General features: G+C 36.9%; 1 gene segment (V, D, J or C); it reads left to right on the plus strand.

Annotated features, from left to right (window-relative positions):
* Positions 1 to 12,236, plus strand: part of LOC127687786 (Ig heavy chain V region 3-6-like) — a 28,917-nt gene extending 16,681 nt beyond the window's left edge. The window contains 1 exon segment of the V gene segment in view: positions 11,818 to 12,236. Coding sequence covers positions 11,818 to 12,236 — 419 coding nt within the window.
* Positions 12,237 to 13,884: the final 1,648 nt, after the last annotated feature.

Raw genomic sequence — 13,884 nt, forward strand, 5'->3', positions numbered from 1 at the left:
GATGTACCTAAATTGTTTTGCATACTCCTCAGAGCCACAGATTGTGAAAGATCATTGCAAAAATTCTCCAGCATACAATAATGTGCTGAATGAATTGTAATGGACTAGAGAGAGAACATTTCATACATGATATAGAGTCAGTTTAAATAGATAAAAAGAGACACTGATTTAGTCACTGATTTGTCTACTCAACCCACAGAAGTCTATCCTCTGCCTTTGAAAAGCCAATAATGAATCAGTTCAACAGGCAGATAGCAGATATGTTTTAAAATTTTTTATTTTCTTTGTGTAATGGAATCATAAGCTTAAAACATGAGAACACTAATCATACTTTTAAGTTTCATGCTCTTCATAAATCGAGAAAATATAAATTAATAAGGTAGTTTGAGTTTTTAATCTAATACAGACAACACTATTATTATTTAGGAAACAAATGACACAAAATGCTGAAGAGTAATTGGTGATAAAGGAAACATGTTTGGTTTAATCTACTGTAGCTTCTATGGAATTTTGGCTGGATGTTCCCCCAAATGCAAAATTACAAATGTCATGTGACCTACCTATATCACTCCTCTGCATAAAAATAAGGACTCTCTACTGGAAAAATACCAGATCATTTTTCTAACTACAATAATACAGGGAATCAAATTCTAGGAAAGATGGTAAAACAAATTATGGTTGGAAAGAGACAAGAAATCTAGGAATATTGTGGACTTAATAAGAATGCAAGAAATCAGGAACTCACTTGTGAAAGGAAGGTAGGCTCGGTCTCAAGACTTTAAAATTACAGCAGCAGAAGAGGGACTGTGGGGAAGTTGGTATATGATGGGGCAGTGGAATCATAACTAGATATGTTACCTATGATTTCCAATGTCATAGTGGACTCTTATTTAAGACTCACTATAGGAAGGCAAAGGCAGTATTTGTCTTATATAAATGAAAACGTGTATTTAGTATCTACTTTCCCCAGTTATGAAAGCAAAGCTGGCTACCATATTGAATATTTTTTCTAGCTCTAATTTAAATCTCATCCTGGGATAGGGCAGCACACATATCTCTCTCACTGGAGGTTTATCTCTGAAGAAAAAGTACTGTAGCCTAAAGTATGAGAGATTTGAATCTTGTGTACCTGTAGACAGCACTTCCTAGTGGGTGTTTTCATTTCATACTTGTATCCATTATTGTTTTTTAAATGTGTGATTTACAAAATGTACTCCTCTTGACTGGAGGTATCCTGTCTGACGTTCAGCTATACGAGTCAGGAAATGGCGTTGTGAAACACTCTCCATCACTGTCCCTCACCTGCTCTGTCACTGTTTATTCCATCACTTGCCATTACTACTGGCACTGGATCTAAAAGTTTCCAGGAAACAAACTAGAGGGTATGTGGTATATAAGCTACAGTGATAGCACTAACTGCAACCTATCTCCTAAAATTAGATTCTCCATCACAAGAAACACATCAAAGAACCAGTTATTCCTGCAGTTGAACTATAGGACTAACAGGAACAAAACTATATATTCCTGTCTGTGAGCCCAGGTATAAACCTCCTTCAAGAGCAGCATTTAATCAACAGGGGGTATACAGCATACACCAAGCAGAGAGAATCTACTGTAGTGTAGAGTAAAACTAATTCTCGACCAAAACTAGGGCACTGTACTCTTGCTATACAGGGAGACACACCGGTGTTAAGATCTTCAGTTACTAGAATGCACACAGACTAATGGAGCTATACCAAGAATTTTTCAATGGCACCACATCCTGCAGGCTCCACATCCCATTTCAAAGCCCAGAAGATGTCATATGCATTCCTGGAAGATAAACCATTATGAGAAATCCCAGAACCTCAGAATCTACATTAGCATTCAGAAACCCAGGGGCCATGGCATTTTTCTGAATTCCAGAAACCTAGAGGCAACTTGAGTGTCCCAGTGGTAACTCAGTCTACAAAAACACAGTGGAGGTTCCTTAGTGGACCTGAAGCATCCCTGTCTACTAGAACAGGCAACTAAAAAAGAAGATTAGAACAGAAACAGAAACCTAAAGAGAAAATTCATTATCAAAGATAAACTCAGAAACTGACACCTACACTTTTAATAATTACATAGCCAAATGTAATTATTAAAGCATAAGAACAATAACAACCAGGGAAGACTGATAACACTGGAGCCTGGCCATCCAATAACAGCAACCCCAGCCTATTCCAAAACAACTGATGTACGAGCCAGTGACCTTAAATGCAGCCTTATAAGGGTTTTAAAGTCCCTTAAAAAGGAAATACATAATGCCCTAAGAGAAATCCAGTAAAAGATTCCCTCCCTTCCTCTCTCCCTCTCTCCCGCCATCCCTCCTATTATGTCCTCCCTCCCTCCCTCTCGCTCTTTCTGTTTCTCTCTAATGGTCTGTACCTCTGTCTCTGTGTCTCTGTGTCTCTGTTTCTCTCTGTCTCTATGTCTCTGTCTTTATGTCTCTCTATTTCTCTGTCTCTGTCTCTCTCTCTCTGTGTCTCTCTCTCTCTGTCTCTCTCTCTCTGTCTGTCTCTCTCTCTCTCTCCTTCTCCTCATCCTCTTCCTCCTTTTCTTCCTCCTTTTCCCTTCCTCCATGCAAGACAGAAGATAATGTAACCATTGATGATTTCGCATCATGCTGATAGCAGAAAGAGGCCCAGTATCAGGTATGGGGGCTTTACAGTGACAAAACTCCTGAGAGGAAAAAAAAAGCTTAATAGTCTGGCCCAAGCACAAATGCCAGAGAGAGAAACTCTTAACTCTTAACTATTTTTTATGTTTATGTTTATAATTATATTTATAATAATTTTACATTTATATTTATATTTATTTTTATTTTATTCTTTCACATATCAGACCACTCCGTACACCACTACTGGTCACTCCCTAAAACATAACCCTCATCCTTGCCCCGTGCCCTTTTTCTATGAACAGCTGGGACACCTCATCATATCACCCCACACTCTGACACTTCAAGTCTCTGGATAGCCAGACATTTTATTTCCCTTTAAGGATATAAAAGTCAGCAAATTTAGAACATAACCAACATACAGGCAAAAGCTTTTGTGATAGTCCCCATTACAGTTCTGAACCCATATGAAAACCAAGCTACACATGTGTATCATATGAATGGGGAAGCTGATCTGCTGCCTCTATGTGTGCTTTGTTTGAAGGTTCAGAGAGTGAGATTTCCAAGCATCAAGTTCAGTTGAGTCTGCTGCTCTTCCTGTGAAGTTTCTGTCCTATTTAGGGCCCCAAATCATTTCTCTTATTCTCCTTTAAGAGGCCTCAATGACTACCCAGTGTTTGGCTGTTGGAGTCTGTATATATTTCGGAAAAACTCAGGTCATAGCCTCTCAGAAGACAATTATGCCTGTCTTATCTCTGCAAGTACAACAGAGTATCACTAATAATATAAGTTATAGTCGCTTGCCCATGAGATGGGTCTCAGTCTGGTCATATAGGGAGGCAATCCCCTCAGTCTCTGCTCCAAATCTATTGACAATGTTTCTTGGAGACAAGATAAATTTGGGGCTGAAAGTTTTGTGAGTTGGTTTGTGTCTTTACACTAGGGGATTTTTCAGGTTCAAAGTCAACAATGTAATGTGTCCCACTTAAGGTCATCCCCATTTATTTTTGGGAACTTACTGTATCTTAGGTCTCTGTCTCATCTTGTAGGTACACCACACTCCTCAACACATACAGTTGCATATTTCCCTTCATCCTCATAGCTATTAAGACCTTTTTCCTTTCCTTCTGCACACAGGATTCTAAAACTCCCATTCCCATCATCATAGCTGTTCTCTCCCAGTTGCATCTCACCATATATTGGTTATGACTATTTCCCACTTCTAAGTGATAGTCAGACTTCCTCCGGTGAGCCTTCATTCTTGCTGAGCCTCTTTTGTTCTGTGGAGTGTAACATAATACCTTTATTTTATTGCCAATGTCAACTTGTAAGTGAATACATACTAAACATATTATTTCCTGACTATGTTACTTCACTCAGGATGACATTTTTGATTTCTGACCTTTTGCCTGCAAAACTCATGGATATTTGTTTTTTTAAAAATATCTGAACTGTATTCCATTGTGTAAATGGATATTTGCATTTGTCATTCCTCATTTAAGGGTCATCTAGATCATTTCCCATTATTGACTATTACAAATAAAGTAATTATGAAAATTGTTGAGCAAGTCTCTTTGTGGGATGTTGGGGCATATTTGGGGTATATTCCCAGGAGAATTATAACAGTTTCTTGAGGGAGAACTATTCCCAGTGTTCAGGGAAGCCAACACATTCTTATCCAAATTGGTTGTACTTGTAGGCACCCCCTTCAGAAATGACGAAGTATTCCTGTTTCTCCGCATGTGCTATCACTTGAATTTTTCATCTTAGCCATGCTGATGGGTGCATAAATGAAAGTCAGAGATGATTTGAATCTGAGTTCCCTGAAAATTAAGAACTTTAAACATCTGTTTAAGTACTTTTTTCCCATTTGAATATTCCCTGATGAGAATTTTCTACCATAGTTTTGATTGTGTTATTTAGTTTGTTGATGACTATTGACAATATCTTATTGACAGTGTCCTTTGAGTTACAGATGCTTTGTACTTTATGAGGTCACATTTATCAACAGTTGAATTCAGAGCCTGAGGCACTGGTGTTCTGTTCAGAAAATTGTCTCTTGTATTAACAGTATTTCTCAATTTCTATTGTAGAGATATATTATATCCAGTTTTGTGTTGAGTTCCTTGATCCACCTGAATTTCAATTTCGTGTAGAATGATGAGCACATACCGATTTTGTTTCTTCTACATATAGTTATCCAGGTAGTGCAGTACCATTTGTTGAAGATGCATTAAATTTCTTTTACCAAAACAATATACAGATTCAATATAATCCCCATTAAATTGCAACACAGTTTTTCTAGATATTGAAATAGAATTTATCAAGTTCATATGGAAAATGAAAAAACCCAAAATAGCAAAAGCAATCTTGAACAATAAAGAACTTCCAGAGGAACCAGCATCCCTGAACTCAAGCTGTATTACAGACCAGTAATGATAAAAAATGCATGAAGTTGGTATTTAAGCAGAAATGTTCATCAATGGAATCAAATCACAGACCTAAAAAGAAACCCACACAATATTGGACACTTGATATTTGGGAAGGAAGCCAAAACTATACAATAGAAAAATGAAATCATCTTCAACAAATGATACTGGACTACCTGAATATCTATCTGTACAAGAAGGAAAAGATATCCATTCTCATCACCCTATATGAAAATGTAGTTCAGGTGGGTCCAGGACCTCAACATGAAATGGGATATATTATATCTCTACAAGAGAAATTAGGAAATACCAATGAACTCTAGTTCAATATCTAGTAGAGGAGAAAATTGCATGAATTTTAAAACAATGCCTCACACACTGAGAACAATAGTTGAAAAATAGAATGTCATGAAACTTCAAAGCTTCTCTAACCCAGAGGTCACAGTCAATAAGATATAGTTAGGAGGAAACAATAAAGCAAAGAACCCAACTTAAAAAAAGTGTACCTAACAGAACAGAATTCTCAATAGAGATAAATCTTGAATGAACAAGAAGCACTTAAACAGATGTTCAAAGTCCTAAATTTTCAGGGAAATGAAATTCAAAACATCCATGAGTTCTATCTTTAATCCATCAGAATGAGTTACAGGAAAAACTCAAGATGCAGCACATGTTGGCAAGGATGTAGAGCAAGGGGAACAAGTTTTCATTTATGATGCAAATGCATGCCTCTACACCCACTTTGGATAATAATTTGGTGGTTTCTCACAAATTATTGGTGCCTTTGCTTGCCTTCATTTTCCATAAAGTCTCATGCACACATTTGAAAAAAGTTCATGAAGGCGTTCTTCAGGAAGAAAAAATAAGTATAAGGTTTAATCACACACCAGTAATTAGTCTCATTGCTTCATGAACTGGAAGTAGCTCTCACTGTGCACAAGAATATGAACACTCATCCTTAGTGAGCCATAGCAGTGTCAAGATGGATGTTTTCCTGTGAGTGTTGGTGTCTCCTTCGTGCATTTAATCGTTTCTCTTTGCTCGTTTTAGCATCCATTGCTATTGTAAATGGATTTTTTTGAAATTTCTCAGTCTGTCATTTGTTTAAATAGGAATGTTGCTTTCTTTGAATAAATTTTGTATTTAGTCACTGTGCTGAATGTATTTAGGTGTTCTCTGGTAGAATTTTTAGGGTCTTTTATCTATACTATCATATTCTCTTCAAAAAGTAGTACTTTGGCCATTTCTTTGTAGTTGTCTTATTCCTCCGGCTAGAACTTCAAATTGTATATTGATAGATAAGGAGAGAAAAGACAGCCTTATCTTGTCACTTATAGGAGGAATGCTTATAGTTTCTCATTATTTAGGTATCAGTTACTGGCTTGCTTCACATTGCTTTGATTGTGTTTATGTATGTGCCCTGTATCCCCAATTGCTCTAATAGCTTTAACATGAAAAGATAACATCCATATGAAAGCAACGTCTCTTTTCTTGTTGTAATGCTTTCAAAATTTAAGAAAAAACATACCTCTCAAGGGACACTATGAAGTAATACCCACCACAAGTTTATTAAGAGAACTTTCCTTATGCCAGGCAATCTTCAAAATTTAATTTCAAATTATCTTCTTGTGTAGGTGGAGCTCACATCTCACCACTGACATAAAAGTATTTGTAAAGAATAACACATGTGATCTAGAAAATAATTCTATTATATGATATATGCCTTGTTTAACCCAGTAAGACAATGTAAACTTTCAATGATTTCTGCTATAAGAATTAACATGAAAACAGTGTATTTTTTTTGAGACAGGGTTTCTCTGTATATGCCCTGGCTGTCCTGGAACTCACTCTGTAGACTAGGCTGGCCTCGAACTCAGAAATCTGCCTGCCTCTGCCTCCCAGAGTGCAGGGATTACAGGCGTGTGCCACCACTGCACGGCTGAAAACAGTGTCTTAATTATTTTTTTCTTGGAGTTATAAAACATAATATCCAAGGAAATATACCAAACAAAATTTTAATTTGGTTTATTTATTGAGAGGGCTAGTGCGTGACAGGAAGTGATGTGAGCAAGCAGAAACTGTGTTAACTGGGGCAATTGAATATCATCATATGATCAACAAGTAAGAAGTAGAATTAGGGAATTCTGAGAATAGTGTAAGTCATTTGAAGTCTCAAGTTGACCTTCAATGACATATTTTGTCAAACAGAAACACACAACCTAATCCTTCTCAAATAGTTGCATCACCATCTCCACCTCCAAGCTTTCTTTCTCAGGAACATACTCCATGCAAAAAGTCCCCACAGTACAAGTCTGAAGCCCAATCCTGTCTAAGAAGCTGTTATATCATTCTCACAGGAGCCATCTTCATGGAATGTGTGTCCTGGGGGTTCTCCTATGCTTAGTTTCTGATCTATAATTTGAGCGTCACAGAGATATTCCAAGGAGCTTTCAGTCCCAATCGTTATTTGGAATTTCAAAAGCAACCTCTGGCATGAGCTCAGCAGCAATCATGTTCTCTGCCATTCTGGTTGGCATGTGTTGGCAGTTAAGCATGGAATAGAAAATAAAATTTTATATCTGTTTTGGGGTATGTACATTGTCTTAATTTTTTCACCAAAACTATACTTTCAACTCTGGAAGATAATGTCTACATAATATATATATATATATATATATATATATATATATATATATATGGCTAAAGGAGTTGGATAATACTGATTCAAAAGACAAAGGATAATTATATAAATAAAGATTTGTGGGTCAACAAAATCATAGCACAGAAGAAATGTCTCATCACCACCACAATTAAGCTTAACATCAGAAAGAGATATGACCTCATATGCACATGTGTTTAGGATAAAATATGTGTTCATTTCTGTTGCTATATTAATAGTTAGACAAGTTTCCATGTTTATGGATGCTTAGAATGTGAGGTTGCAAATGTGCAGTACTCTGATTTCATGAACACTTGCTTTAATAATATGTATTATTTGTCAATAATTAATATATTAATAATAATAAATAATAATATGTGTTATATATTATTTATTATAAATAATGAACATTAATAAAATATGTATTCATATTTTCATGAACAGAAATAAATCAAAATCAAAAGGTTTGCCATCATATTTAGGGGGATTTTAGAACTTCATCAGGCAAGTCTGACTCTGACCAAGTGTTGTCTCAGAGAGAAGCTGTAGATAGTATGGAGAAGCACACATTCAGACCTGAGGTTGAACTGGAAATATGACAGTGTGTAATTTTATTTACACTTCACAATTAAAAAAAATGAGTAACTAAATATAAATATCCTAAATATTAGTGACCAAAATGACAACTGCATCTTCTCTGACTACTGTGTTCTCATAGATTTACCTCATAGCTAACAATTTTGGGAAGATATGGCAAAAACATGGGCTTCTGCTATTCATCAAAATGAGTCCAGTGCTAAGCCTAACCTGTGGCAGAGGAGCTCAGCAATAAATTGTTGCCAGGCCTTCCCTCTTAATGACTAGCACTGAAAACAGACTATTCAGTGTGGAGCTGGGGCTTAGATGGGTTTTCCTTGTTGCTCTTACTAAATGTAAAACACAGACAAGTGATTCTTATTTGTGTACAATCGTGCATAAGAAGGACAGTAGATATATAGCAGTTTTCTGACTAGAATTATCTATGCTCTCAGTCATACTTGGAGATGTGAAGCTTGGAGAAACTGGAGGGGGCATGGTACAGCCTGAAGCATCTCTTAAACTCTCTTGTGAAGACCCTGGATTCACCTTAATTGATTCCTGGATTCACTGGATTTGACAAGAATCAGGGAAAAGGCTAGAGTTGTTAACTGGTATAAAATATAAAAAGAGAGACAAAACTCTGCAGTTTGTGAAGGACAATTTGCTGTCTACAGGAACAATTCTAAAACTTCTTGTATCTACAAATGAACAGACTGAGATATGAGGACCCTGCCATGTATTATATTACTATGCAAGAGACACATTGAAGAAATTGAAGTGTGAGCTCAGATAAAAAACTCTGCACAAGTTGTTCATGGCTGACAGGGATCCCTGGTAAACAGGAAACTCCATGGCAACAGAAGTGGAGTAGGATTGTGGATGTTAAAATATTCTTAAGTCTGAATGATCTCAAATTATAATTCACAATTTTCAAAACGCCTCTACAGAGGCATGCATTATAATAATTTTTGAAATAACCAAATGTCTAAAGAAAATGTCTATATTTCTGATATACATATTGAAATACAGGATTGAGTCTGTTCTGAACAAAATAAAGAATATTAACACAGCAGATGTGACTCACTTGTGGGCACCAGGATCACATCCAGAGGAAAAAAATAATTAACAAATAGTTTTTAAACAAATGAAGTTGGGTTAGTGTATTGGATTATTCTGGTGATTAACACCATAGGAGGGAATCACAGAAACACCTGTGAGAATCCAGGCCTAGATGCATTGAATGACTTTGAGTAATAGTCTGAGAAATATATTCAAGAGCATGATATACTCAGAATATTTGCTTTCAAATAGTATTATTCTGTCCAGAATCACCAATGTTAAATTCTCCAATCAACTCAGATGTATTCTGCCTTCTTTTGTGAAAGAGATTCATGCGTAAGAGCTTAACTCCTCAGGCTGCAGGAAATATATTTTTCACTCCTGAGTTTTAGGAGTTTGTCAGTCACTTAGTTAAGTGATTAAACAAGTATTCTCATTGAATCATTCTTGTCTAATAAACGAGTTACTGAAGAAATACAAACAGTAGGATAAATTAGGAAATGTGTATCACAAGTGTCAATAATATAATTTTAATGTTTAAAAGTATGTGAAAGATTATAGGTAATAAGATGCTTTTGCTGCTGAAATTAAGGAAGTAATGTAAAACACCCATGGAACTTCCTTTGAACATAATAAATAAAACTATCACTTTTTTCCCCACAAATTCATTAGTGCCTTTGATTGCCTTCATTGTCCATTAAGCCTCATGCACACATTTGGAAAAAGTTCATGAAAGAGTTCTTCAGGAAGAAAACACAATTATGTGGTTTATTGACACACCAGTAACAATAGTATCATCATTTCATGAATTGAAAATACCTATCACCTGGAAAAAGGATAGGAACACTCATCCTAAGGTTACCAGATCAGTGTGAAGATGGGTGTTTTCCTGAGAATATTGGTTTCTCCCTCCTGCAGTTAATCCTACTTCTCCTTGCTTATTTTAACATTCAATAATTTCTCATTTGGTAGTGGGGAACTCATACACGCCTAGATAAATGATGGAACTTCATGTGGGTTGATTATAAATATATTGGTGCAGGTTCTTTATAACTAGACCAATCACCCAGAGATTATATTTCTCCTGTTAAGGCAACGTGGAGACAGTACTTTGATATAAATCATAGGATCTTTGTGAGAGACTATCCATTCCAAAATCTGATATAATGTCAGAATTCTACTGATCTGGCATGTTAAGGGGGCACACTATGATCAAAAAGATTCCAAACCCTCCCACACAGAACAGTCATTGTGAAGTTCCTAAATGCTTCTATGCTGCTTAGACACTCAGAAAGGTGACAGAGCATTGCAAAATGCTCTAGCAAGCAATCATGAGCAGATAGGACTGCAATGGTTCAGACAGAGAACATTCCATACATGATATAGAGTGAGATTGGATTAAAAAGGGGAGAGTGTATTCTTCACTGATATATCTGCACAAGCTGCAGAATTATTCCATCGGCCTTTGAAGACAAAGAAGGAAATGTTTCAACAGGTAAATAGCAGAGATACTTTGTAATGGAAAGAAAAGCTTAACATGTATGAATAGTAAATACTTTTAAGTTTTCAAAACATTAACTAATCTAGATAAAGTAAATTAATAAGGTAGTTTGAGATTTTATCTAATCCAAGTAAAAATGACATTTATTAATGGAACAAATCACACCAAAATCTGATGAATAATCGATGAAAGGGGAAGTGTAATGGATGGTTGATTTAACCTGCTGCAAATCCTATGGAATTTTTTCTGTATTGTTTTCCAAAAAAGTCAAATTACAAATGAAATATAACCTACCAACATCACTCCTGTAGATACAGCTAAGGACTCTCTACTGGATCACTTGTGTGACTTTGAAGAAATACAGGATACTAAGATTTAGAAAAGATGGAAACATTTTAATGGTTGGAAAAGGGAAGAAAACTAGGAACAATGTAGACATACTAATAATAAAGCAAGAAATCAAGAACTCAAGTGTGAGGAGAAGGTTTCCATTGAATTTAGACCTTAAAAACACAGGAATAGAAGAGGCTTCCTGGCAGGGTCGTGTGGTAAATGTCATTGGCATCATGTCTAGATGCATTCCCAGGGATATTTACAGTACTCATGCTCTCTTATTCCACACACACACTATAGGAAGTTGGAGACAGTGATGGTCTTATTTTAATAACCAAGTGCATTATTCTTCCTCCCCAATTATGAAGGCAAGGCTTGTTCACCACATGCAAATGGATCTTCTCATTCTAGTTTAAATGGCCTCCTGTGATATAGGAGTTACCATTTCTCTTACTAGAGGCTAATCTCTGAAGATAAGGGGGTGTAGCTAAACAATGAAGCTATTGAGTCTTCTGTACCTGTGGACAATCCTTCCTGGTGAGTGTTGCGATTTCATAAATGTGTCCAGTATTGGTTTTCAAAATATTTGATTGACAGAATTTATTCTTCTTCTATGAAGGTATCCTGTCTGATGTGCAGCTTCAGGAGTCGGGACCTAGCCTGATGAAACCCTCTCAGTCACTGTCCCTCACATGTTCTGTCACTGGCTTCTCCATAACCACTACTAATTATTACTGGAACTGGATCCGGCAGACTCCAGGAAACAAATTGGAGTGGATGGGATACATAGGCTACAGTGGTAGCACTTACTACAACCCATCTCTCCAGAGTCGCATCTCTGTCACTAGAGACACATCCAAGAACCAGTTCTTCCTGCAGTTGAACTCTGTGACTACTGAGGACACTGCCACATATTACTGTGCAAGGTACAAGTGTCGAGTCTTCATTGCAGGCCCAGACATAATCCTCCTTGTAGTGCAGTTCAGCACCAACAGAGGGCATGCAGCATCCATCAAGCATAGGAAGTCTATTTTTTAGTAGGGACAAAACAATTCTTATACAAAACTGTGACAGAGACCCCTGCAGTACAAGAAGGCACACTGGTGCTAAGATCTTCAGTAAATACAATTCCCACAGCCTTCCTTTACTCCTTAAATTATATCCATGAATCCTCAATGACACACCCACCTGGAGGATTAACCTCACATTCCAAAATCTTAGTGGATTACTACTGCCCTCCTTAAGGAGAACCAGTTCTAGAAAACCCAGAGACTAAATAGGAACCACAAAGGCCACATTGTTATCCAGTACCTTGTGGCCTTTGCAGTTCATTGAACCCAAGAAAACTAGGGACAACTGGAAAGTTCCCAAACTCACTCAGGCCACAAAAGCCCCAGTGGAGGCAACATTACTGGTCTTGAATACTCTTTGGCCACTAGAAATACAGGGCATCCAGCCAAGAAGACCAAAGCAGAAATAGAAAACCAAAGAAAATAATTCATCCCTACCTTACCTAAAACAATCTGATATTTAGATATCTGGATTCCAGCAAAGAAGAAAATTAACATCCTAGGCAATATTGTAATATTAGAGTACAGCTATCAAAGTACAGCAAACCATTTATATTCCAACACAGTAACTGTAGGAAGGTTGCTCTAGGATGGGATGTTGGGTTCATGTCTATATGGGTTTCCTACATTCTATGTGCTCTCTTGTCCAAGATAGGGATTATCCAATTAGTTATCAATTAATTATATAATTAAGCATTACATTATAAGAAGACAGAAACAGTTATGGTCTTTCTCTCATAACCAAGTGCAGTCAATATTCACCCTCCTCAATTATGAAGGCAAATCTGTCACCCACATGCAAATGCATCTCCCAGCTCTAAGTTAAATCCCCTTTTGGGCTGGGCCAGCTCTCTTAGAAGGCTGATCTCTGAATATAAGTTGGTGTAATCTAAAAGATGAGAATGTTGAGTCTTCTGTACTTGTTGAGTGCTCTTCCTGGTGACTGTTATCATTTCATACATGTCTCCATGATAAGATTTTTTTGTAAATTGGTGATTAACTGAATTGATTCTTCTTGTCTGAAGGTATCCTGTATGATGTGCAGCTTCACTAGTCAGGACCTGCCCTGGTGAAACCCCCTCAGACACTGTCACTCACCTGCTCTGTCACTGGCTACACTATCACCAGTGGTTATTTCAGGCATTGAATCCAGAAGGTTCCAAGAAACAAACAGGAATGGATGGGATACATAAGCTACAGTAGTAGCACTGATTACAAACCATTTCTCAAAATTTGAATCTCTGTCACTAGAGACAAAACCAAGAACCAGTTCTTCCTGCAGTTTATCTCTGTGACTACAGAGAACCATCCACATATTACTGTGCAGTAAACTATGTGTGGTATCCTCTGTTTGAGACCATACATACACCTCTTTGAAAAGAAGCTCTGCATCAACAGGGGACATATAGCATTCACCATTCACAGGAAATCTACTTTTGAGTAGGTAAAAAAAAATCTTGCCCAAAAATCTGGCACAAGACTCCAGCTGTACACACTTGTGCAAATAAATTCAGTCAAAATAATGCACACAGCTCAATAAACCTCAAATTATTTCCAGAATTCCTCAATTACACCACCTCCCAGAACCTCTACATTCCAGCTCAAAGCACAGCAGA

The sequence above is a fragment of the Apodemus sylvaticus genome, chromosome 6 (assembly GCF_947179515.1).
Source record: "Apodemus sylvaticus chromosome 6, mApoSyl1.1, whole genome shotgun sequence".
Taxonomy (NCBI): Eukaryota; Metazoa; Chordata; class Mammalia; order Rodentia; family Muridae; genus Apodemus; species Apodemus sylvaticus.